Source organism: Sphaeramia orbicularis, chromosome 7, assembly GCF_902148855.1.
Source record: "Sphaeramia orbicularis chromosome 7, fSphaOr1.1, whole genome shotgun sequence".
NCBI lineage: Eukaryota > Metazoa > Chordata > Actinopteri > Kurtiformes > Apogonidae > Sphaeramia > Sphaeramia orbicularis.
The window spans coordinates 13,271,551-13,295,339 of NC_043963.1; the positions used below are offsets into that span (position 1 = coordinate 13,271,551).

Consider the following 23,789-nt stretch of genomic DNA (forward strand, 5'->3'; position numbering starts at 1 on the left):
ATTGGTTGCAATCAGGGTGTGAAGGGGATTTTAAGCAATATAGTAAAAAATGATCAAGGAAAACATCTCCTACCCTACCTTTAAGGGGCCCCGGATTTTGGATATTTGTTCCAGCTAAAATTTGCTTAGAGGTCTTATTTGTGTCTTTGTGCATAAGAAATCAATCTAAGTGAATCCCCAAAGGAACTTTGTGTTGGAAAATGCAAGTTATGCAAATTTACAGGATTTCAGTTCTGTTACAAAATGTTGATGTTCATATGAACTATGTTTTCAGCTCAAAAATGTCCAATTTCATCACAATTAATGCTATATTTTCATGTCACAAATGGCCAAGTTATATTTGAACTGAATTGACCTGAAAAACAAATATTCTATTCTTTTAGATTCCCCAGTTTTTCTTAAAAGATTCTATCCTACATATCACATGTTTTATTTTTACAGGTTGCAATATGGAGTATGGTGCTGATCCATCCTGCTTATGTTACGCCAATACATACATGAAGAATGTCACACGTCACTTTTTAAAATCAACAGTTTTCGAATAATAAGCATTTTTATGAAGAAATAACAATTCTATATTGATATTTACTCTTTAGTATGATGATAAACTATACAATAAATAACTCTGATCCTCGTTTTTGCACAGGGATCATTTGTGGAAACGGTGACATGGCTGCCGAGCATCAGTATGATGGGATCCGTAACAACCATGTCACATCCGTCCACTGCCACATTTTGTGTTTTTGTGTCAGCTGTTATTGTTTTAGATCCACAATACTAACATTTATGAATAAGAGGAGAATTAGCAATAGTAAATATATAAGTTTATTTCTAATAAAGTACTGGTACTGACCAGATCATCATGGGTAATGTCACGTCCGTCCACCAGCAAAAGTTTTCACATACACGTGCTATTCAAAATCCAATATTTCTGAAAATATAGCTTCCACTGTCAAATTATATCAGTAGTCTGTGCACAAATGGATTAGCGTTATTTCAACACAGTTCTATGCATTTCTTACAACTTTTTTTTTTTGGACAAAAATGGCCACTCGTTTGACCCCCTAAGTAAATTTTAGCTGACTCAACTCCTGATCCAAATTCCAAAGAACTAAACCCCACCTGCCCTTATTCCAGGACATTTCCAACAGGACACTTGCAGTCCGGATTTGGACTCATTACCCAATCCAGACACTGACACTATCAGTAACTGTGATTCACTGAAGCCGCTCTTTTTAGGCAAACAGCTTTACACACTTGAGCAACACAACACCACCAAACAAGGCAAACTGCCTGAATGTGAAATGCATTTTGGATGATAAGGCATTTTTCATCCTCCCCAGAGAGAAGAGACTTAATGATAAAATTGAGAGTAGCAGATAGTAGAGATTGAGTACTAAATTGTCAAGTCCCTGGTTGATGACAGGCAGAAAATGGCACCACTTTGGCGTCTTTGCAAAACACATACAAACACCCTCCCCCAACAAATCCACACAAACACACACACACACATACACACACACTTTGGATGCCAAATTTAGTCCCGAGCAAATATAGCCATTTCAAAGTGGTATGTTCTTGCCAAGTACGAGCCTATGAGCTGGAACTATTATTTACTTCTGAGCAAAATGAGCGAACAAACAGTTATTAAGTAAGCTGTGAATTTACTGTAATCTTATCCTGTTTCATCTTGAGCATGAAATTATGTTTATACCTGTTATACAACTCATCGACTCAGGGCTTTAAACAATAAAACAATATATCGATACTTTGGTTACAATGCAATCTTAATAAAGGGCTATTAAATTGAGCCTCGCAGCAACTAGCAATGTGTTAGTTATCAGAAAAAGTAACACATTTTCATCAGATTTGCTGTTAATTAAAGTCGGAGAGCCTAAATTAATGCAATTACTTTTTATTACTATCTGCCTGTTTGTTGTTTTGTTTTGTACAAATGTAACAAATCCTCACAAAAGTAATAATTATTACATTGGTGGGAATTGAGGTATTATGTTTGTGATAGCCAACTGTTTCTACATTTATGGGAAAGTTATTACATTTGAGGGATTATTACATTAAAAGCTGAAAATTTTTATTACGTTTGTGGTTTATTACATTTGTGAGGTTAACAGGGACTGTAGGTGAGCATAGGTATCAGTTGTTTTTTACTACGAGGTGTCAGTAGCCTCTTAAGCCTGTAAATTCTATGTGTGTTGCCATGGTAATACTATACGACGCTCATGGAAATATGCACATGCTGTACATTCACGTAATCAGAAGAACAGCAGCTAAAAGCTCAACAAAACCAATGTCTGGACAATAGAACTCAAACAACAAGCTCTTAAATGGGCAAATATCTTTGCATCTTAAGCATGAAATTATGTTTATACCTGTTAAACCACTCATCGGCTCAGGGCTTTAAACAATAAAACAATATATCGATACTATGGTAACAATGCAATCTTAATAAAAGGCTATTAAATTGAGCCTCGCAGCTACTAGCAATACGTTAGTGATCAGAAAAAGTAACACACCTTCATCAGATTTGCTGTTAATTAAAGTTGGAGAGCCTAAATTAATACAATTACTTTTTATTACTATCTGCCTGTTTGTTGTTTGTTATTAGATCCTTTCCTTGAGTTCTTAAAGGATTGGTCTCAAGGGCGCAGCTTGTTTACAGAGGTACAAATTCGTCTCGGGACTGACAAAGTGGCTTCTGGCTCAAATGTGGGTATGAATGATTAAAATTTGCAAACCAAAAGCCTCTCGGTGCTCCAAATCAGAGCTGCAATTCAGACAAGATATTACAACCTGGAGGCAGACTTGGCCACGAGGTGACAATTTGCCCTAAAGTAGTTTGGAATGCATCATACTTCATGATGCTATAGAAACACTTCAGTTAAAAACCTCAGACCAGGCCAGGAATTTGGGTGTTGTCATGGATTCAGACCTGAATTTTTAAAAACCACATACAAACAATTACAAAGTCAGCTTACTATCACCTCAAGAACATTTCTAGGATTAAAGGACTGATGTCGCAGCAGGACCTTGAAAAACCTGTCCATGCATTTATCTTTAGTCGAGTTGACAACTGTAACAGTATCTTCTCTGGTCTGCCTAAAAAGTCTATCCGACGACTGCAGCTGATCCAGAATGCTGCTGCTCCAGTCCTCACTAAGACCAAGAGAGTGGACCACATCAGTCCAGTTCTGAGTTCTCTACACTGGACCACATCAGTCCAGTTCTGAGGTCTCTACACTGGACCACATCAGTCCAGTTCTGAGGTCTCTACACTGGCTCCCTGTCTCTCAGAGAATAGACTTTAAAATTGTCTTGCTAGCATATAAAGCACTGAATGGTTTAGGCCCAAAATCCATCAGAGACCTTCTAGTCCAGTCTGAACCATCCAGACCACTCAGGGCATCTGGTGCAGGTCTGCTCTGTGTTCCAAAAGTCAGACCTAAACATGGAGAATCAGCGTTCAGTTTCTATGCTCTGTATATCTGGAACAAACTACCAGAAAATATCAGGTCTGCTGAGAGTCTTGAATTGAGGTATTATGTTTGTGGTAGGCAACTGTTACAACGTTTGTGGGAAAGTTATTACATTTTGGGATTATTACGTTAAAAGCTGCAAATTTTAATTACATATGCAGTTTATTACATTTGTGAGGTTAACAGGGACTGTAGGTGAGCACAGGTATTCAGTTGTTCTTTACTACGAGGTGTCAGTAGCCTCTTAAGACCATAATTCTATGTGTGTTGCCATGGTAATGCTATAAAGTGCTCATAAAAATATCCACATACTATACATTCACATAATCAGAAGAACAGCAGCTAAAAGCTCTACAAAACCAATGTCTGGACAACAGAACTCAAACAACAAGCTCTAAAATGGGCAAATATCTTAAACCACAGGTGTCAAACATACGGTCCGGGGGCCATCTCCGGCTCATCAAAGAGTCCAGTCCGGCCCTTGGGAGGAATTTGTGAAACGCAAAAATTACACTAAGATATTAACAGTCCTTTTAGTTCAGGTTCCACATCCAGACCAATTCAATCTCAAGTGGGCAGGATTCAGTAAAATACTATCATAACACATAAATGACAACTCCAAATTTTCCTCTTTGTAAATGTTAATATTCTCATGTATTTACACTAAAACAAAGTATAATTTCATAAAAAAAAATGTGAATAACCTGAACAAATATGAACAACCTGAAATGTCTTAAGAGAAATAAGTACAATTTTAACAATTTTCTGCCTGTTATTAAATGTTTTGTGTGTTTGTAGATCCACTGGGATCTGTAAGTTACAATGTACATGTGTAAATGATAAACTGAGGCCTGATATTGTTAAAATTATACTTATTTTTTTCAGTTTGTTCATGTTATTCACATCTTATGAAAGGATAGTTTGTAGATGTAAACCTTTTCATAATGTAAATTTGCTGTTTTTGCTCTGAAACATAGAGAAAAGTTTGGAGTTGACATTATTTATATATTATGTTATTATTTTACTGGTTCGGCTCACTTCAGATCAAATTAAGTTGAATGTGGCCCCTGAACTAAAATGAGTTTGACACCCCTGTCTTAAATGATTTAACAGTCTCAGACCAGTGAATGACATCAGACTTAGACTCCGATTCAGCTTTATTGTCATTTGATCATCAGTTTTTTTATCTTTCCTGTATTGATAAGAAGTGTTCGCTAATTGTTTTTCCCATGTATGTACAGCTGTAGTCAAAAACCAACCACATATCATCTTTTGCTTCTGATTTCTTTGCTATTAAAAAGATGTTTCCTTTTTAAATAAAAGTAATTTAAAGTAACCAACTGACAAAAATTGGGAAAACACAAGCAATTTGTGGATTGCTCGGCTCACGGTAATATTTTGGGTGGAAAAAAGAGTGAACGATTGGCCGGCATTCTATTGTTTCGGGTGAATTTAGAATAATTGGCTTACCTCCATAGGATCCAGCGCCTCTCCGTTCTTCAGCCAGCGATAGGACGGCTTCGGCTTGGCGCTGGCTTTGCATTCCCACCCCAGAGTATCATCGATGGTCATCTGAACATCCTGCGGTTTCTCAATCAAATGAGGTGGAGCTGCGAGTTCAGACGATAAAAACAAACACTTTAACACTTTTCATCTACTTAAGTGTGATCAGTGCACAGCAGTTTGGGAATAAATCAATGAATCAACCAAGCAGACAATTAGTTCATTAAGGAAGCATCAAAGGGCGCAAATCATAAATCAACTTCCAATTAACCCACACTCAACCTCGACTTGAAAAATCCAGGAATAAAAATAACTGTATGAGGTTAACACATGGAGGGATCGATAGTGAATTCACTGTAAGGTTAAAAGTTCAAACATATTCTATTGGATTTGCTACGATCAGCGTGAACTGGGTATACTGATGCAGATCTTTCACAGGAATCAGGTTTACTGACCGTTTTATATTTCTTGCAGACGGTTGTAATTCTAGGTTAGCAGTGCAGTTAATAAGACACATTATATTCCCGTTTTTTTTTTTTTTTTTTCTTCTAAAACACCAGAAATCCATAGAGAAAAGGCGTATTTATTTATGATGGTGGTCCTGGTGTCACATTAATGACTAGCACCTTATCTCTGGCGGCGCTGTCAGAAGATTTATGGCCCTTATGAAGCGACCACATAAATACAGGACGCCCTGCCAGGGTCAAGGGGACGGACTCGGTGGAGTTGGATCTGTTCGCTCAGCTCCGTGATTCAGGATCATGTATTAATGACAATAACGTGACTCAATCTGCATGATTTGTGCTGCTTTTCATCTTCGACCCATTTCAATCAAATTCAAACAATCAAATTTTATTTATATAGCGCCAAATCATAACAAAAGTTATCTCACGACACTTTACATATCAAGTTGGTCAAAACCAGATTCTAAGCCAATTTACAGAAACCCAACAGAATCCTCCAGGAGCAAAAACTATTTTAAGGTCAAGATTAAGATCGTTTAGGATCAAGATTCAAGATCAAGATCAAGATTTTTCCAGATCTTTCAAAATCTAGCAATCATTTACAATTTACGGCATGCTACAATACTGCTAAAACAGCTTTTTTCCCAGCCTCTAGTACAGGTGTGAGTGAAATTACCATAATGACCCAATAAAACCTATAAAGCTCAACATCTCAGGTTTCAGAAGCCGTTAGAATTTGGAATTTTTCCAGTTGCGCAAACAGTGAAAGAGTTACAGCCATCCAAACTGTATAAGTACAGTGTGTCAGTGATAACAAGTCAGGTTTTAAAGGGTTAAAGAATATGAGAACTAGAAAAAAACTGCTTTGAAATGACAATAACAGAAAACCACCACAAACAAATAGCAATTACACCAAATAATGCCGCTTAGGAAATAAATTGAGCCTCATTTTTTTTCATTCTCCTCCTCAATTTTCACTACTAATACAACAACGGTTTGGAAAATAACTGTCATCCATTCTTCAATTCTTCCATCCTTCTTTAAATCAAGATTGTGCTTCTTAATCCATAAAAAAAACAAGACAGACAATAAAACTAAAAAAAAAAAATATTCTTAAACTTCTCAATTCCTATCAAAATAAAAAATATAAACACATAAATCTTATTAAAATGAAAATGATATCCAAAACCAAACTGAAAGTCTAAGCCAAAATTTCCAAAATGACAATAAATGATGGTTACACAAGGAAATAAAACACACATTTCCACTCAGTCTTTCCAATTACCAGATCATGAAAAGCCACTGAGACTTAATATCTGTCATGATGTGCTTGAAAGAAACCACATGGGATAAAAATTTAGTTTGGAGTTAATTGAACACTTGAATATTGTGTATTATCTTGAACAGCTGCTGCTCGGAAAATGCGTCTCTGTAACTTAAAAGACGAAATCATAAACCATTAAAAATGTGTGTTTTTTTTTTTTAAGAATGAATTAAGGTGTTTCTTGCTGATTATTTCTCTTTGTTTTCCTGTCTATAGTAACACCGCTGAACGCTCTTGCCTGAAGAGAAGTGTAGTTGTGAGGAAAGATTTCTAACTCATTCAAGGAGAATTTAAGCACAAGCAGAGGGCAGGTGTGAGAGAAATGAGATAATATTTATTCTATTATATGTACACTATGTGGACAAAAGTATTGGGACATGTCAAATTTGGGTGTTTCTTTTCTAACAGGGGTCTGGGATACAAAAACAATAATGACAAATGACATAATATAGTTTATTATTTATTATATGGTGTCCTTGAGTGCTAAGAAAGGCACCTATAAATAAAATATATCATTATTATTATTATTATTATTATTATTATTATTATTATAGTTTTATATGGTGATAAATAGCATTGCATCGGTTCGTTTTGTTAAATTGTTATCTTTGCTTCCCAAAGGCCTCAGAGATGGATTTTACTTAATTTCTCTCAACATTGAGTTTGTTTTTCATTTAAAATCATAGTCATGGATTAAAATAAATAAATGAACATTGAGAGAAATCACTTAGGAAGAAAAATCTCACTTTAAATTTGAAGGAAATATTGATGTTTATAAACTCTATGGACACAAATGTTGGGACACATCATGGCTACAGCTCATAAGATGTCCTGGTCATGCCGATTTAAGATATAAACATCAATATTTCCTTAAAGTTAACGTAGTAGTAGAAATTTAGAGGTAGAACATTAAAAATCATAGTCATGGATAAAAAAAACAAACTCAATGTTGAGAAAAATTAAGTGAAAAGCATCTCTGTGGCATTTTGGATGCAAAGATACCAATTTTAAACAAAACGCACTAATGCAACACAATATTTATCCCAATATAAAACTATATTATGTCATTTGTCATTATTGTTTTGTATCCCAGACCCCTGTCAGAAAAGAAACACCTGAATTTAATATGTCCCAATACTTTTTTTTTTTTTTTTTTTAACATATTTTACTTATTTATAGAACGTTTCAACATCTAACAAATGGATGCTTCTATGAAACTGGGTGCATTTTGGTATCTGACACACTGTCAGCTTTTTAGACCCAATAATAAAAGAGAAATTTAGACATATGTCCCCCCAGGATATACCTAACGATGACCTCAGATAAATGCAAAAAATATATACTCTTGCTCTGAGCCATCCCAAAATTAATGAATTTTTAATCAAATATTAGGAACAAAAACAGGACCAAAATTAGGACATGAAAAACTACATAGGTGTCAGTGCATTTGATCTGAAAACGTGGCTGTAAATGGTCTTATATACCACTATAAACAAAGACACTGTGTTAAATTTGATGATCCTAGTGGTTTTTCTAATCCAGACATGTGGGTTTTTCATGAATCTCAGTCTCATTCCAGGTTTTGTATGTAACTCATTGTGTCCACTTGTGTTACATACAGAACCTGCCCAGTTAAACACATGTAAATTGTAAATGATTTTGCAACAGCCGTCATTTTTGTGAAACACTATAATTAGTCATAAATAGTCCAATTCCCCAAATGTACCTGTGAGAGAATAAAGAGATATTCAAAAAAATAGTAGAGTGTAATTTTTGTGTTCTTTTGACTATGTTACATACAGATTTTTGCATTAAATATAATGTAAATAATATAAAAATGTGTTTTATCTGAAAAATAGTTTCTCTTTTATCTCAGTAAATATTTATCTTTAAAACAGACCCAAAATGCTTCCAAACTTGCTTCATAACATTAGTTCATATCTGGGTTGAATTTTTAGCCCCTCTGTCCTGTTTTTAGGGACTAGTTTCTTAGAGGCACCCAAATATAACATTTATAATTTCAAGTAATGCGTTCATAATAAAAAGACTGACACCGGACATGATAAAACAAACAGAACCCATAGAGGAAAAAAAAAGCAACACAAACAAAACATGCATAACAAGACAGTGCATTCTGGTACATTTAAGGAAGGAAGGAAAATAAATGAATACATACATGAATAAAAACGGGTCAGTAATAACAGAAACAATTCAAATATATTTACAGTTTCAGGCTGGGTAACATATTCACATAGTGTAAAAGAGGCTGTGTCCCAATACTTTTGTCCATATAATGTACATTTGGAAATGAGTGAGCGATGCTGAAATGTAAGATACATCGCAATACAAAAACAAATACTGTGTGACACTCTGTTAAGAATATTACAAATGACACTGTCAAAGATAACATAATGGCAGCGAAAACTTGATGCAGCCAAAGTCATTGTGATCTAGTGTGAGCCCATTCAAATGCAGTCAACTGCTAAACCATGATCTAATTTCATAAATCCCCTGGAACTACAGAAGGACAATTAAGTAGGAAATCGAAAGCGAGGCCACCCCTTATTGTTCCTGTGCCAGCATTGGTTGGGTGTCGCAAACAACACATCCCTATATTGATTCTCCTATTCTTTTCTAGTGTTGATGGATGTCCCGCAAGCTCCTGTCTATGGGAGTTTAAAATGAGATTACAGATTTTTATCACCTGGCGGCCGGCCAGTCCACCCGGCTTTCACGACAGACAGGACCTAAATCTTATCTACATGGAGAATCATGGCTCCAACACAACTGGAAATGCGGAGATCATATGAAACTTCTACTTTTACGACAGGATCCTTGTCATGAGGCTGATTATATTCGGGAATATTTACACAGAGCTCAGAGAAATCTGGTTTTTATGTCTCTGTAAACATGATAAACTAGTTAATGAATACTGGATGCTGTTTGTACAGATGTATAAAATGCTTACAAATCAGTAACTTAATCTGATATTCCTATAACTGACATCCAAAGCATATATTAACAACTGGAACAAATCAGTTTTTTGCATCTGAACTGCCAAGAGTGATTTATTTTCCATCCCGTTTTCAATATTATCCAGGATGTGCCATGGTAAAAATAAATAAATAAATAAATAAAATAATAATAATAAAATAAATAAAATAAAATAAAATAAAATAAAATAAATGAAAAAGAAATTCTGACATATCATTTTGAGGCTCAAAGAGATGACTATGTTGTGAAGCTAATAGTTAATTTGATCAACAAAAAGGAAGAAGATGCTAACTAACATTAGCTTGTTACCATGCAAAAAATACAGAGGAGTTGTTTTGTTTAAATAACCTATTCATGTTGTCAGAAGGATATTCAATAATAATAATAATAATAATAATAATAATAATAATAATAATAATAATAATAATAATAATAATAATAATATTCACACATTATATATCTTCACACTGTATGGTTAATTTGATCAACAACAACAACAAAAAAAAACATAATGATAAAATCAGTAGCATTAGCAGGTTAGCTTGGTTAGCATGCGGTTTTTAGTAAACAAAGAGAAACTTTTACTTTTATTACAGGATCCTTGTCATGAGGCTGATTATATTCAGGAATATTTACACAGAGCTCAGAGAAATCTGTTTTTTGTGTCTCTGTAAACATGATAAACTAGTTAATGAATACTGGATGCTATTTGTACAGATGTATAAAATGCTTACAAATCAGTAACTTAATCTGATATTCCTATAACTGACATCCAAAGCATATATTAACAACTGGAACAAATCAATTTTTTGCATCTGATCTGCCAAGAGTGATTTATTTTCTATCCTGTTTTTAATATTATCATTTATATCATATTATCATATTATCATTTATATCATATTATCATCATATTATATCTTGCCAACTGGTCATTAAAACTGTCACCCCTTCTTCTATCTATCGAATTATAAAATAATGAAAACAGATCAGCCTGATGAAGTGTATCTAAAAATACAGAAATTACAAAAGAATAACATGCTGCGCTCTTTAAATACCCCTCGACCAAATATAGTGTAAGATTCTGTTGAAAGTTACTGCCCTATAATTTAGATTAGATTGTCTTTGTGTAAAATTTATCACATACATATTATACAGTCGTGGAAAAAATCCACACAGGAGTTAGTACATGATTGCATAACCATTGTTTTTGATGACTTTTGATGGTCTAATAATTTTTTTCCGTGACTGTAAATCGCATTTTATGCAAAGAGTCAATTTGTGTTGCCATGACTATGTATTTTGTTTTCTGTGCCAGCAGGTCATTCACCAAAATTCACATTAAATTTCATGTTGCAGTTTAACGTAGTGATACAAAATGTGTAGTTGTTCTGTTGAATATAAAACGTCAAACAAAAGTGTCTATATTAATCAGCTACGTGAATGAATGTGACTAGAGCTGCACAATTTGGTGAAAAGTTATATTATGTTAAATTATAACCATTGTTTTTGAAGACTTTTGATGGTCTAATAATTTTTTTTCTGCATACTCAGATTTTATAACTGCACACGGCCATTTGACCTTGAAAAAGTAGGTCAAGGTCATCTATTTTCAGTCGACTTCTGCTCCACGACAAGATGCATCCACAGTAGAGCTGCAACCGATTAATCAATTAGGTGCTTGAAGCCAGTACAAAAATTCTCGATTTGATTAATCGACTCGAATTGATTGAAGGGAGATATTCTGTTGCAGTTTTCCTGAATTGAAGCTTCTTTGTGCGTCACAATAAGCGTCCGAGTGAAACATAACAGTGGAACCAATGTTTAACAGCAGAGAAATGAAGGAAACAAAGCTTTGATTCAGGAGAATTGTGGTTGATTGATTTTTTTGGATCACTTTGAGTTGATTAATTGGTTGCAGCTTTAATCCACGGCATAAATTTGGTGCAGATATCTCAATGCGTTCTTCAGATAATGTGATTATATCGTTGAATGGACAGACAGACAGACGACAAAATGACTATAATACCCTACGGCTAGAAGTTGGCTGAGGGGTAAAAAAAAAAAAAAAAAAAAAAAGATCTCAAGTTATTATTTAGTTGAGCCAAAGTTGCATTGGGGGCGGAGCTTATATCTTATACCGCACTTGGTCTCTAGGGCGCGAGACAAGAAGGAGCTGCTGTGGCTTCTCTTTGTGTGACTCTCCATTCTTGTCATTTGCCTATTTTCTGCCTCCTTGACTCCTCCATCCTTCGACTGCTACTAAAAACCACTTGCACATGCACGCTCATGACAGATGTCTGAATTCCTTAAATTCAAGGACTGATGAGGTCGAGGCCAGATGAGCGACGATACAGGAAGTCTGAAGGAGGTCTTCAGCTATCAGACCTGTGACCCCGCGACTGTAGAATCCAGTTCCTTTAATCACAAGTTGTACGAGTCATTTAAACGATCAAAAGCGTGATCAAACTCGTGTGTGTTGAATTTAAAAAAGTGTGTGACGTCCCCAGATATCTGACTTGACATGTTATGCCACGTTCGGAATAGAATTAAAAGTTAATTATAAGTTTACATGAACGCTGCTCTGCTCATCTGACAGGGATCATAAAATAAAGACAGATGATGCAGCTGTTCCACACGTCACAGTTTACAACGTTTATGTACAGTGACAGCACAGAGCAGGGGATGTCTCAGTTTGTTAAATGCTGGTTGCCTTGTCTCGTCTCGTCTTGTGTCTCGACCTGAACTCCATTGCGCGTATTGAAAGTGGGAGGGGCTAAAACTGCTTCCATAGTGATGTGGCTATTTTGCAAAATACATATTTTTCCTTCATGTTTTGGCCTCTCGTCCACATGAAAATGGTGTTTTAGGTCATAAAAATGTAGATTTTTTGAGCTCAGTTTAACTACTTTATACACAACCACGGCCAAACATTTTATTTTTTATTTGACCTTTATTTACCCAGGCAAGCAATTAACAACAGATTCTTATTTACAAATGCGGCCTGATCAAAAAGGACCGGCTCCTTAAGGGGTAGGGGTGGGGGGGCTAGAAGGAAAAACAAGGTTACACAATATACAGAAACAAAACAGTTAATAAGTAAGTTTTGGCAGTAACACCAAAAGACTCCGTATAAATGTGATTTATTTGCCAACAAAACTATATGAATGAGAACGGTTAAAGTTGTTATTCGGTGTACTTCAGAAATATATGGGAAAAAAAAAAACTGAAATAGTAACACTTGCAAAAACAAAAGTTTTGGCCATGACTGTACTGTTGGTTTTTAATATACAACAAATGTCACATCAGTAGTGGCTTTTCCATTGGACATTTGCGCACAACTTTATCGATATTTACTAAATGTTGAAAAACCAGAAGTGCATAATGTCGGTTTTTGCATTAAATCACAAATTTGTTTATTTATTATCACGAGATAACACGAGAAGTCATTCCATAAACATGGTAACAAACAAATATCATGCTGATTTACAGATATATTGAGTATTAATATCTATCACCCCTCTTTCCCGTACTAAATTAAAAAATGCTTCAGTTTCCTGGTGTGTCCACACATACCGTGCCATGTTTCCTTTAAAACTCTTCTTCTTCGTTTGTTGTAGTATCCATCAACATGTTTTTTGTTTTTTTAATTCACATAATTCTAGTTGTGGAAAAAGGTCTTATCCATTGCAGTTTTGCGTGACATACCAATTTCGCTACGCCCAAAAAACCACCTTTTGTCAGCGCAAAAACTTTTCATCAAAAAACACGAATTTTGGTGAAATAGACTTTTTCCCATTGGGCAAATTTTTATGCGCAAGTCATATTCACGCAATTTGAGGGTCAATGGAAAAGCAACTACTGTCTACTTATTTTCTTGGTTTATTTAACAGGGACATTGCTGTAAATGTGCCACAGTTAGCCTAATTACTATTTTTCATCCGTTGTCCCTGGAAAGATGTTAAACTGTGACCCTAAAAGGTAACACAAGGTTATAAACATGCAATTTTTAAAAACAAATTCCTGCGAGAACCATTTATATCTACTGCCACATCTATGCTAATGTGGATATTTTACCAATCGGATATTTCTCGATTCTCATTCACACATAAATAACGTTCAAAGATGATGTTTGATTATGTATTAGATGTAAAAAAAAAAAAAAAAGGATGTTGAGAAGTATTCAAGTCACTATTACTTATATTGTCTGTCAATTATTATTTTGTTATTTACTTTCACTGCTGTTTCAAAATTCAGAGGTGGTCTTTTTTTTTGGAGGGGGGTTCTAGGGGTTTATGCTCAAGGGAGACCCACGCAATACTATCACTTCATGTCAGGAAAGATATGTAATGTGTTAAAACTTTAATAAAGACGTGTTTAAAAAAAAAAAATTTAAATAATGTTCTAAGTCACAAAAGAGTGAAGATTCTAGTTTGTGTGATGACAACGGCATCACATCGCATTTTACTCATGTCTGTTATGTCTGTGTAACGAAGCTGCACCTGAAACATCAAATCCAGGTGTTTTAATTCAGTGTATGACCTACAGTAGATCAAGCTCAGCACTGATACCTTTGGGAGATGAACTGCAAATGTTGAAAATACTTAGTTTATACCTGAACTTGTTGCTGCTTCACTTTCATGACAGATTAAAGCCTCTGCATCTGCTATGTTCGGAATTCTCCACAGCATGAAGAACACTAACTATGGTTTGTCTGAGCATTTGTACCAGTTTGTAGTTGTTTTTGTTGTCATTTTGTGTGGGCAGTTTTATGTGGGCATAGATAGTTTGTCATGGGGAGAGCATCTTTTTATATAAAAGAAGAAGAAAATGTGTCTTTATTATGGAAATGGCATAAGAAGTGAGGAGAAGACTTATTCAAAAAGACTACAACAAGGTCTGTTTTTAAAAAGATGGATTAGGTATGTCACACCAGTTTGACCATCGTTTATCTAAGGTAATGATTATTGTCCACTTCACCCCCTTTTTGCTTTTTAACCCTTTTGTATCAATGATTTTTTTCTGCTTTTGAATAAATACCTAAAAATATCGATACAGTACTTTTTAATATTAATACAGTATTGTGAGATGAAATATTGCGATATATTGCAGAACCAATATTTTCTTACACCCCTAGTGGACAGGGTGACTCCCCTCCATATTCAACCTCATCTATGAAGCCTAGTTTAGGCAGTGACGCCCCTACTGTCGACACCACAAATACCTTTTTTTTTTGTCAGTATTTGTCTCTGTATTTGTTCTTCGATCACCATTTAGTATTAACTTCGTATCTGTTTACCCGTTTGATGTATGTTTGTCTCTTGGTTGTTTATTGTAAAGTGTCTTTGAGTACTTAGAAAAGTGCTATATAAAACTGATGTATTATTATTATTAATATTATTATTATAATATTATTATTACCACTGTGGAAAAGGGCAATTAACTGACAATTACTGTACCGTATTTTCCGGACTATAAGCCGCTACTTTTTTCTCTCGCTTTTAACCCTGCCGCTTATACAACATGGCTAAAGTATAGATTTTACGGGCTAATGGCCTCCAGGGGGCGCTCTAGCAGGAAGCGCAAAAGCCAGACAGACAGGCAGAAGAGGTGATGCGAAGAGAAGTTTTAAGCTTAACTTTTAACAATTATTTGCGTGTCATGCACAAACCCTCATCATGGAAAACACACGAAGAAATTCATATGATGCAGCTTTTAAGTTAAAATCAATCGATGTGTCTGTCCAAGAAGGAAATAGAGCTGCAGCACGCAAGTGACAATGAGAGCGACAACAAAAGAGACGTAGAAGGTGTGTGACGGAGCCTTTCTGAGGCTGTTCAACTCTGACACTGAAGAAGACGACTGCAGTGGTTTCAGTGAGCAGAAGGAAGATGAAGATGGAGATCAATGACTTTTCTGGTTTTTTAACCAGTCGTGTTCCTGTCGTTTTACTGCCGTGTTACAGGCACTGTTTGGAAAAAAGCAGTTAAGGTATGGAAATAAATATTTAAATAATCTTTCTGTTTACCATCTTTCTGTGTAAATCTCTCATGTTAAAACATGGACACCTGCGGCTTATAGTCAGGTGCGGCCTATATATATATATATATATATATATATATATATATATATATATATATATATATGTTCACATATTTTTTTTCTTTTAAAATTTGGTGGATGTGTTATCATATTTTCTGGAGTTGTCCAGTGATCAGACCATTTTGGGGACAGCTGTGTAAACATTTAAAGAACATTTCTACTGAAAAAAATTCCTTGTAAATGCGCAACCCTGTATTTAGGAAATATTTCATGTGAGGACTGGACTCTGAAAGATAAAAAACTGTTGTTAATGCTTTTGGCAGCGGGTAAAAAGACTAACACTAGAAAATGGTTAAAGCCTGAAGCCCCCACAACAGAAGAATGGATCGACATCGTACAGGACATGTACATTCTGGAGAAGTTGACATTTTGTTTTAAGGGTCAAAAGGAATCTTTTTTCACTATTTGGTCAAAATGGACAAACTATGTTAAATTTGTAGTGAATGTGAAATGAATTCATCAGTGATGTGAATCTGGTTTAGGTTAATGTAAACATACACTCCTTAATGTGTCTTATCTTGTTGATGAATTAGTGGAGTAAGCCCTCTCTCTCTCAGCCCATTTTTCTTTCTTTATTTTATTTGTTCTAAATTTGACTAAAATCTTGGATTAACATCTTTTTTCTTTTTGACATGTGGAAAGTGAATTGTACCCGTAAGGGACGTTTTGTAATAATTGCTTTTCCAAATAAACAAAGAATTAAAAAAAAAAAAAAATTGGTGGGTGCGGCTTATATTCAGGTGCGGCTTATAGCCTGGAAAATACAGTAATTTAATCGAGTAAATTCTTATCGACAATTAATTGATAGTTGATTAATTGTTTACATTTCTAATGTGAACCATGGAAAATCCTAATAAAAAGAGAATTGAAAAAAAAGAAGTGAGGAGAGGAGTCAAGGAACATGAGGAGATACAAACATGCCTTTTCACTTAACGGCACAAAGACAGGAAAGCAACATTTCATTGATCACGCCCAGAACACTCGAGTCCACGTAAACACACTCAGTGACACCAACACGTTGCTGACACATCTGACCTTGTTTTCAGAAATGGCCGCAGTTGTACAACATTCCTTTGTTCAAGGATTTCTTCAAGGCCCGGTGCTATAATGCCACACTGCTCCGAGAAAAGACGATTTTTTTTAAAAGCAAAGTATGTTTAATCCTTCGCCTTCCTACAGGTACCGTGAGCATTTCATCTTACCCATAGGTGCCGCAAAAAAAACCCCCAAAAAACCCAACTATATTATCATATCAAAAGCATCCCTCTTCACTGGAAAGAAAAATCTGGATTTGATGATTTCAGTCAAGCACATCTCTACAGGGCCTTGTGGGCAGACATCATAAATGCATAAACTGCAAAATAATGGAGAGAGAAACCATAAAAATCCTTCATCAAAGGCTATTAAAAGCTCTGTGAGAATATGGCCTATAAGTCCAGTGTTGGTGAGGGGGGAAAAAAATCACTTCCCTGGAAGGAGGTATAAATCTGACGGTGCTATAGCCCCATGTTAGCCGCTGGCATAATAAAGGGCTTGTCAGAAATGAACGACTGTAATAGGTTAATTTATGACCGTATTCCGCTATATGATGTGGTTATATACGGCTCTAATAAAAGCCACAGAATGCATGACAACAAATAAACAGTTTTTGCTGCAACACCCAAATTGTACTTTTTATTCTACTAGATTTTCACTTTTGTTCTGCAGTGGTGAAACCTTTGAGTCTTTCAAGATGAGGCTCCGAAACAGGGGATGTTAGACTTTGGTAAAACACTATAAATGTGCATGACATGTTTGGCAGAACACTGACAGGTTGAAGGCATGAAATATTTCTGCTCTTAAGACAAGATAGAAGCACGAAGTGGTGTAAGTTTGAGATCAAAATCAGCCAAACCGTCCTCCTACTCACCGTAGAAAGACAGTTTTCCTTTCACCGAGTTTCTGCCTCTGCTGTTTTCAGCCACACATTCGTACATCCCTGCATCCTCCTGCTGGAAGTAAGGGATCTCTAAGACTCCGCTCGCTTTATTTATGTCCACCTTCCTGCCAAAAGAGGCTCCATCCGCTCTCCTCCAGCTGATGGTTGGCACTGGGCTAAAGGCAAGAAAGTACAACACACAGCAAGGCCACAGAATGAATACCCCTCCTGACGATGGCTTTTTATCTCAGAAGCAAGAAAAGATCATATGATGGAACGGTAAAAAACACTCTGAGAGCGAGTTAATCTATAATAAATCTGAAACATGGTGGGGTTTTTCCAGTCCGTGCAGGCTTATTATATAACTGATGTTTACCGGACGAGTACAAAATCATTAAAACATCAAATTTCCATGCAGCTTGGATTGGAGCAGTAAACAACAACTAATGGTGTGGTTGTGACTGTGGCATAATGGTACACAGTGGGACGTACTTTCCAAGTGCAAAACATTCCAGCTTCACCGTGGAACTCTTCGCCACGGGGACGACTTCGGGGAACTGCACTTCGATCTTTGGCTCGTATTCGCCCATCACACCTGGAGTTAGAAAGAAAATGCACATGAGCCGACGTTAACGCCTGCCCGAGAGAAATAATTTGATATCCTGAGGTCTGGGGAAAAACAAAATTTAACAGATGAGGGTGTTCTAAGGATACAGAAGCTTTTTCTGACCGACATTTAAAGATCGCCTTCAGTCTTGTTATAAAACATAATAAAAATGCTCTGCAGTGAATAATAATAATGTGCCATTAATATATTTTATGGGCTTGTTTAAAAAAATGTGAACTCCATCCTCCTCCATCCTTCACCCTCAGAAAAACTTGGAAAATATGCAAATATTTCCAAAGTTTATCTGCTGCACAACAGATGCTTTCCGATTCCCCGAAGTCCACTTTCAATCTTTTTTTACATTACACTCATCAAAGTTGCGTACGAGGTTACGATCGGCTGTAAATGGAGCTGGACCGTGCGGACAAAAATATTCTGACGACGAACAAGAGCTGATTTATGGTTCTGAGTGGAAAGTGTTGAAACCATTTGGGGTTTTACATTTGTAGACATAACAAGACAAAAATGATGTAAAAAAAAACAAACAAAACACAAAAACAACCAAAGACAGAACAAGATCTATTGAAGCAAAAGCGCACCTGTACTCTGAGTTCCTATTTAACAACATAAATATGGCATAAAATGATCATAATTTGTGGTTTTCCTTCTTTATGGACAACATAAAATAAAAAAGCAGTAATTACATTTATAAGTGCATTGAAGCACATTTTTCCTTAATTCTGAAAAGACAGTATTAGTTGTTTACATGGCCAATTAAAATGAGTATTCCTCTGTTATTCCTGTTTACATGCAGCTATGCATACTTTATTAAAGCAATGTTTTTTCCAGAGTTTTCTACTTAATGAACACAGCCTCCCTTTTTTGTTAATTGGAACATGTGCTTCTTCATATCTACACTCCACGGACAAAAAAAGTCCTTCACCTGGATTTAACTCCACAAACAGGTAAAAGTCATCGGATGTTTAACCCAGAAAGACCCAAACATCCACCACTGACACAAAATATCTACTGATCTAAACTGTTTAATACCTGCTGATCCACTAATCCTATCAGCACATGTAAATAATTGTGGTAAAATACAGTTATTCATCTTTTCATGGTCATCAGATATGACCCAGAGTTACCATGGAAACACCGTCATCTTCTACAACATTGATTCGCCAGTAAAACCCATGGAGTTGGATCAGTGACAGCGGATGGAGACACTTCGTTTATGCTCAGTTAATGATAGATTTGGCTGAAAAAGTCACGTTTTCTTCATTTTTGTCAGTTTTTGATATAATGACAATCAACTTTAATCGGAGCCATTATGGATATCCACATGATAAGTGAATTAAATATAGGAAAATACCTGATTTTCATTGAAAAAAAGCAAAATACAGAGGGTAGTATTACAATAAATGGTGATAAATAGCTTAAGAAAGGTTAAATAGAGAGAAAAATTAATTTGGGAACTGTCACAGAAGTAGCACTGGGTCTTTATGGGTTAATAAAGATATTAGAACACTACAGCAAAGCCAAAATAAAACATACACATGAAATTCTTGTACATTGATATGAATAAAAGATGGGAAAATGTGCAACGTGTAGCCTATAAACAATACTGTGCAAAAGTTTAAGGCCATGTATGCATTTCTTAGTTTCTGTTGTGGTACGGATCGTGTTGAATGGAAGATGGAAGTGTGACTTTGACTAGTTCTAAAATGTCGGATGGACATCATACATCATGAAACAAAATGGAGAAGAAAAAAGGTAATGTTACAAGATGTTTTGCTTGAAGAATCATTTATTTTTGCAGATTTGTACTGAACAGTCAGTGTCAGGTTGGATTCGTGTGTGTGTGTGTGTGTGTGTGTGTGTGTGTGTGTGTGTGTGTGTGGTTTTGATGAACTCACACCTGTCTGTGCTGAACTTAGAGAAAAGGTCAGATTCTACCTAAAAGACCTAATTTTACAGCTTTAGAAAGTAGTTGTGGTAAAAAGAGTCGAGCAGAAAAAACAGATTTTGAACCTGGGGAATTTTTGTGGTCAAGAAATGCTAGCCTAATTGTGCAGGTGTTAAGCAAGAGTGTACTTTCTGAAACTTTGTGGTTGAGCTATGCAGTTGGGTTTGATTTGACAGGTGTCCAAGGTGCTTGTTAAAGTCAAATCAACTTTCAGCATGTGCTTTTCTTAGAATTAGCTTATGGAGTGACTGACATGTTTTGCCCAGTGACTATTATTAACCAATAATAAGCGTACGATGAATGATGTCACTGAATAATGGGAGTGTCCAAGAGTCACTAAAGACTACAAAAAGGTAATAAAGGAAACTTTTTTTTTTTTTTGGGGGGGGGGGGGGGGGGTTCTTTTTCCCTCTGTGACGAAATGTGTGTTTGATACTAGATTCTTTTTGTAACTTTTTCTATTTTTGCCTGAAACAATAACTCTTAACTCTTAACTTTTTAAAACCTCAAACCTTCTTTTTGGTGAGTTCTTCCCTCCTCCCGGTTTGGTCCGTCCATCCGAAATGGAACTGGTGAGTTAATTTAAATGATGCAACCCCCTCTGGTAAGCAGCCTAAATGGAGTAGTCCAGAGCCACCGTTGGTCCAAAGAATCTCTAGAACACACAGCTTTCTGTCCAAGATAACCGGAGATTTTTTTGGTACCAAAGTGGTTTAAAGACAAAGAAACTGGGGCAGTAGTTCATTAACCGAAATAAATTGTGGTTTTTGAGATTTACCGCTTGCTGCATGTTTACACTGTATTAAGATACACTAAGAAGAAACACTTGTTTTATGTTCAGTTAATGATAGATTTTACTAAAAAAAAAACAAAAAAAAAAAAACGTTTTCTTCAGTTTTCTCTGTTTCTGATACAATAACCCTCAACTTTAATCTGAGTTTTTAGGAACAGGTACATGCTCAGTGAATTAAATATAGGACAATACCTGATTTATACTTAAAAATGTCAAATACTGGAGCATAATATGAGAATAAACGGTGATAAATCAGTTAAGAAATGTTAAAAATAGAGACAAATTCATTTGGGAAGTGACACAAAAGTAACTCTGGGTCTTTATGGGTTAACCTTGTGAGTGATGCAGTGAGGAGCTTCTCATTTCTTAACAGAAAACCTCAGTCTGATAGAGAACATAAAGATTTAGACAAAGTTTGGGGAGGTTGAGATGTCATTTTCACACCTGGATTGAACCCCACTGGGTATTTTTGGGATGTAAAGGAGACTTCACAGTAGTCTGACAATCACCATCATCAATACCTGATCTGAGCAAAGAATTAATGCAACTCTGGGTGGAAATACATTTTGTGACATTTATTGTGACTTTGCATAAACACTGCTTGGCATAAATGATTCCACAGGGAATACTTGGTGGCAGTCCAATCAAATATTGAGTGTTTTTATGCATTTATTTTGGCCAGAGAGTGGATAAACCTCTCAGTATCCTCTGTTATGATGTTTAAAAGTAAGTCTGTGTCCTCTTCCGACCAGAAATGTGGACTTTTTGGTTGGAGCATCCATCTCTATCAGAGAAAATCTTTGTCTTTTCCATATATAGTATGACATGTAAATGCGTTTTCTGAATTTGTTCTAAACATGGCTAAAGAATCATTATACAACTGGAGTAACATCGCCATATCCTGCATGTCCTAATTGGAAAAAGCTCCATTTACAAAAAAAAAAAAAAAAAAAAAAAAGTGGAAGATGATGTTACGGAAGACCAAATTCAGAATAATAGAACAGAATCAGACATTTGAGTGTGTTTTAGCTGAGAATGTTAACGAAATAAACCCTAAAGACAGAAGAAAAACATGTATCTCAGTAAAGATTGTTATTATTTTACTGCCCATCCCCATCCCCATCTCCAAACACAGCTCTGGAAAAAAATAAGAGACCACTGCAAAATGATATATTATATTTATAGGTATGTGTTTGAGTAAAATGAACATTTTTGTTTTATTCTTTAAACTACTCACAACATTTCTCCCAAATTCCAAATAAAATATTATTTAGAGCATGTATTTGCAGAACACGACACATGATCAAAACAAACACATGCAGTGTTTTCAGACCCAAATAATGCAAAGAAAACCAGTCATTCATTTATAAACAACACAATACTAATGTTGTAACTTGGGAAAAGTTCAGTACAGATCTGTCTTGGCGGAGGTCTGCGCTCTCCGAGTGCTTTTCTTGTTATTACTGTTTTTTTTTCTGATACAGTACTCTACTTTACAAGTATGTATTTGTGTTTGTCTGTGCAATAACTGTTTTATATGTTTTAGCTGTGTTTATGTTTCATGTTTTGTTTTTCTGTTTTTGTTCGTGTCTTTTTATCTTTGGATTCCGCGACTCAGGGAAACGCACAAGAATTCCAATGTACTTATACTGCGATGTATCTGTGCAAATGGCAAATAAAGTCTATTCTAATTCTAATTCTGTTTTTGCCTTTTGTATGAAGATGGTGATGGCAACAGTTGTGTTTTTTTATACTTTTCCTTCTTAACCCTTTCATGCACGAATTATGAGAACCTTAGTCACATTTTTTTTTCCTGAGTGTTTTTATTCCTCTTTAGGCCTGAACAAAAAAAACAATGCAATAGAATTTTTTTTAAACAAACCTATTTTTCATAGAGTTACAAAAATGTCCACCATGTGTTTAATTTTGGAAGCAAAGAAACATGTATTTAAAACGCAATATCAAAAACTGACATACTGTGTGAAATCTATGAAACAAAAATAATTTTATTGCAGCTAATCTGATGTTTTCTCTCATTTTAACCCTTAGGGGGTCATACCCTAATACTAGCTATTACTCACTTCATGGAGATAATACAAAATATACAGTGATCCCTTGCCAATTCGCGCTTTAAGTTCCGCGGTTTTAGTTATTCGCGGATTTTTCAGAAATATTCATAAAAAAATTAAAAATCAAGAAAAAATCGTGGAAATTCCGCGAAAATCCACCCCGCAGCAGACGAGAGGCCGCAGCTGCCGCAGCTGCTGACAGTGAGGAGGAGGAGGAAGAACAACCCGACGAAGATGAGGAAGTAGAAGAGAGGGGCCTTACTCTTGCTAACTTGCAGAGGCTCTGCAATATCGCCAGGGAATTGCAGAATACGGCCAAGTAAATAGACGACAACATGGTGAGGGCTGTTGAATTCGGCAACAGGATAGAGGGTGTCACGGCCCTGTATAAAAGCATCTTCACCGAAAAGAAGAAGCAACGGCAACAGCTCCCCATCACCATGTTCCTTGTCCCTCGGAAGCCATCAGCCGAACCCTCAGCTCCCCCGCCAGCCTCCCCGTCTGCAGCTGCTTCGCCAACTCCCTCCGAAGAAGTTGCATTACTAGACGATCCAGCGC

The 23,789-nt window shown here is 35.8% G+C and overlaps 1 protein-coding gene across 2 annotated transcripts in view; it reads right to left on the reverse strand.

The window, feature by feature from the left end:
• The window catches only part of cntn3a.1 (contactin 3a, tandem duplicate 1), a 327,610-nt gene that overhangs the window by 130,680 nt on the left and 173,141 nt on the right, over positions 1-23,789 (reverse strand). For both annotated transcript variants that reach the window (XM_030139254.1, XM_030139253.1), the window contains exons 7-9: positions 18,289-18,391; positions 17,788-17,972; positions 4,965-5,104 (exon numbers count right to left, since the gene is read on the reverse strand). In XM_030139254.1, the coding sequence (XP_029995114.1) occupies positions 4,965-5,104; positions 17,788-17,972; positions 18,289-18,391 (428 nt within the window). The remainder of the gene's footprint in view (positions 1-4,964; positions 5,105-17,787; positions 17,973-18,288; positions 18,392-23,789) is intronic.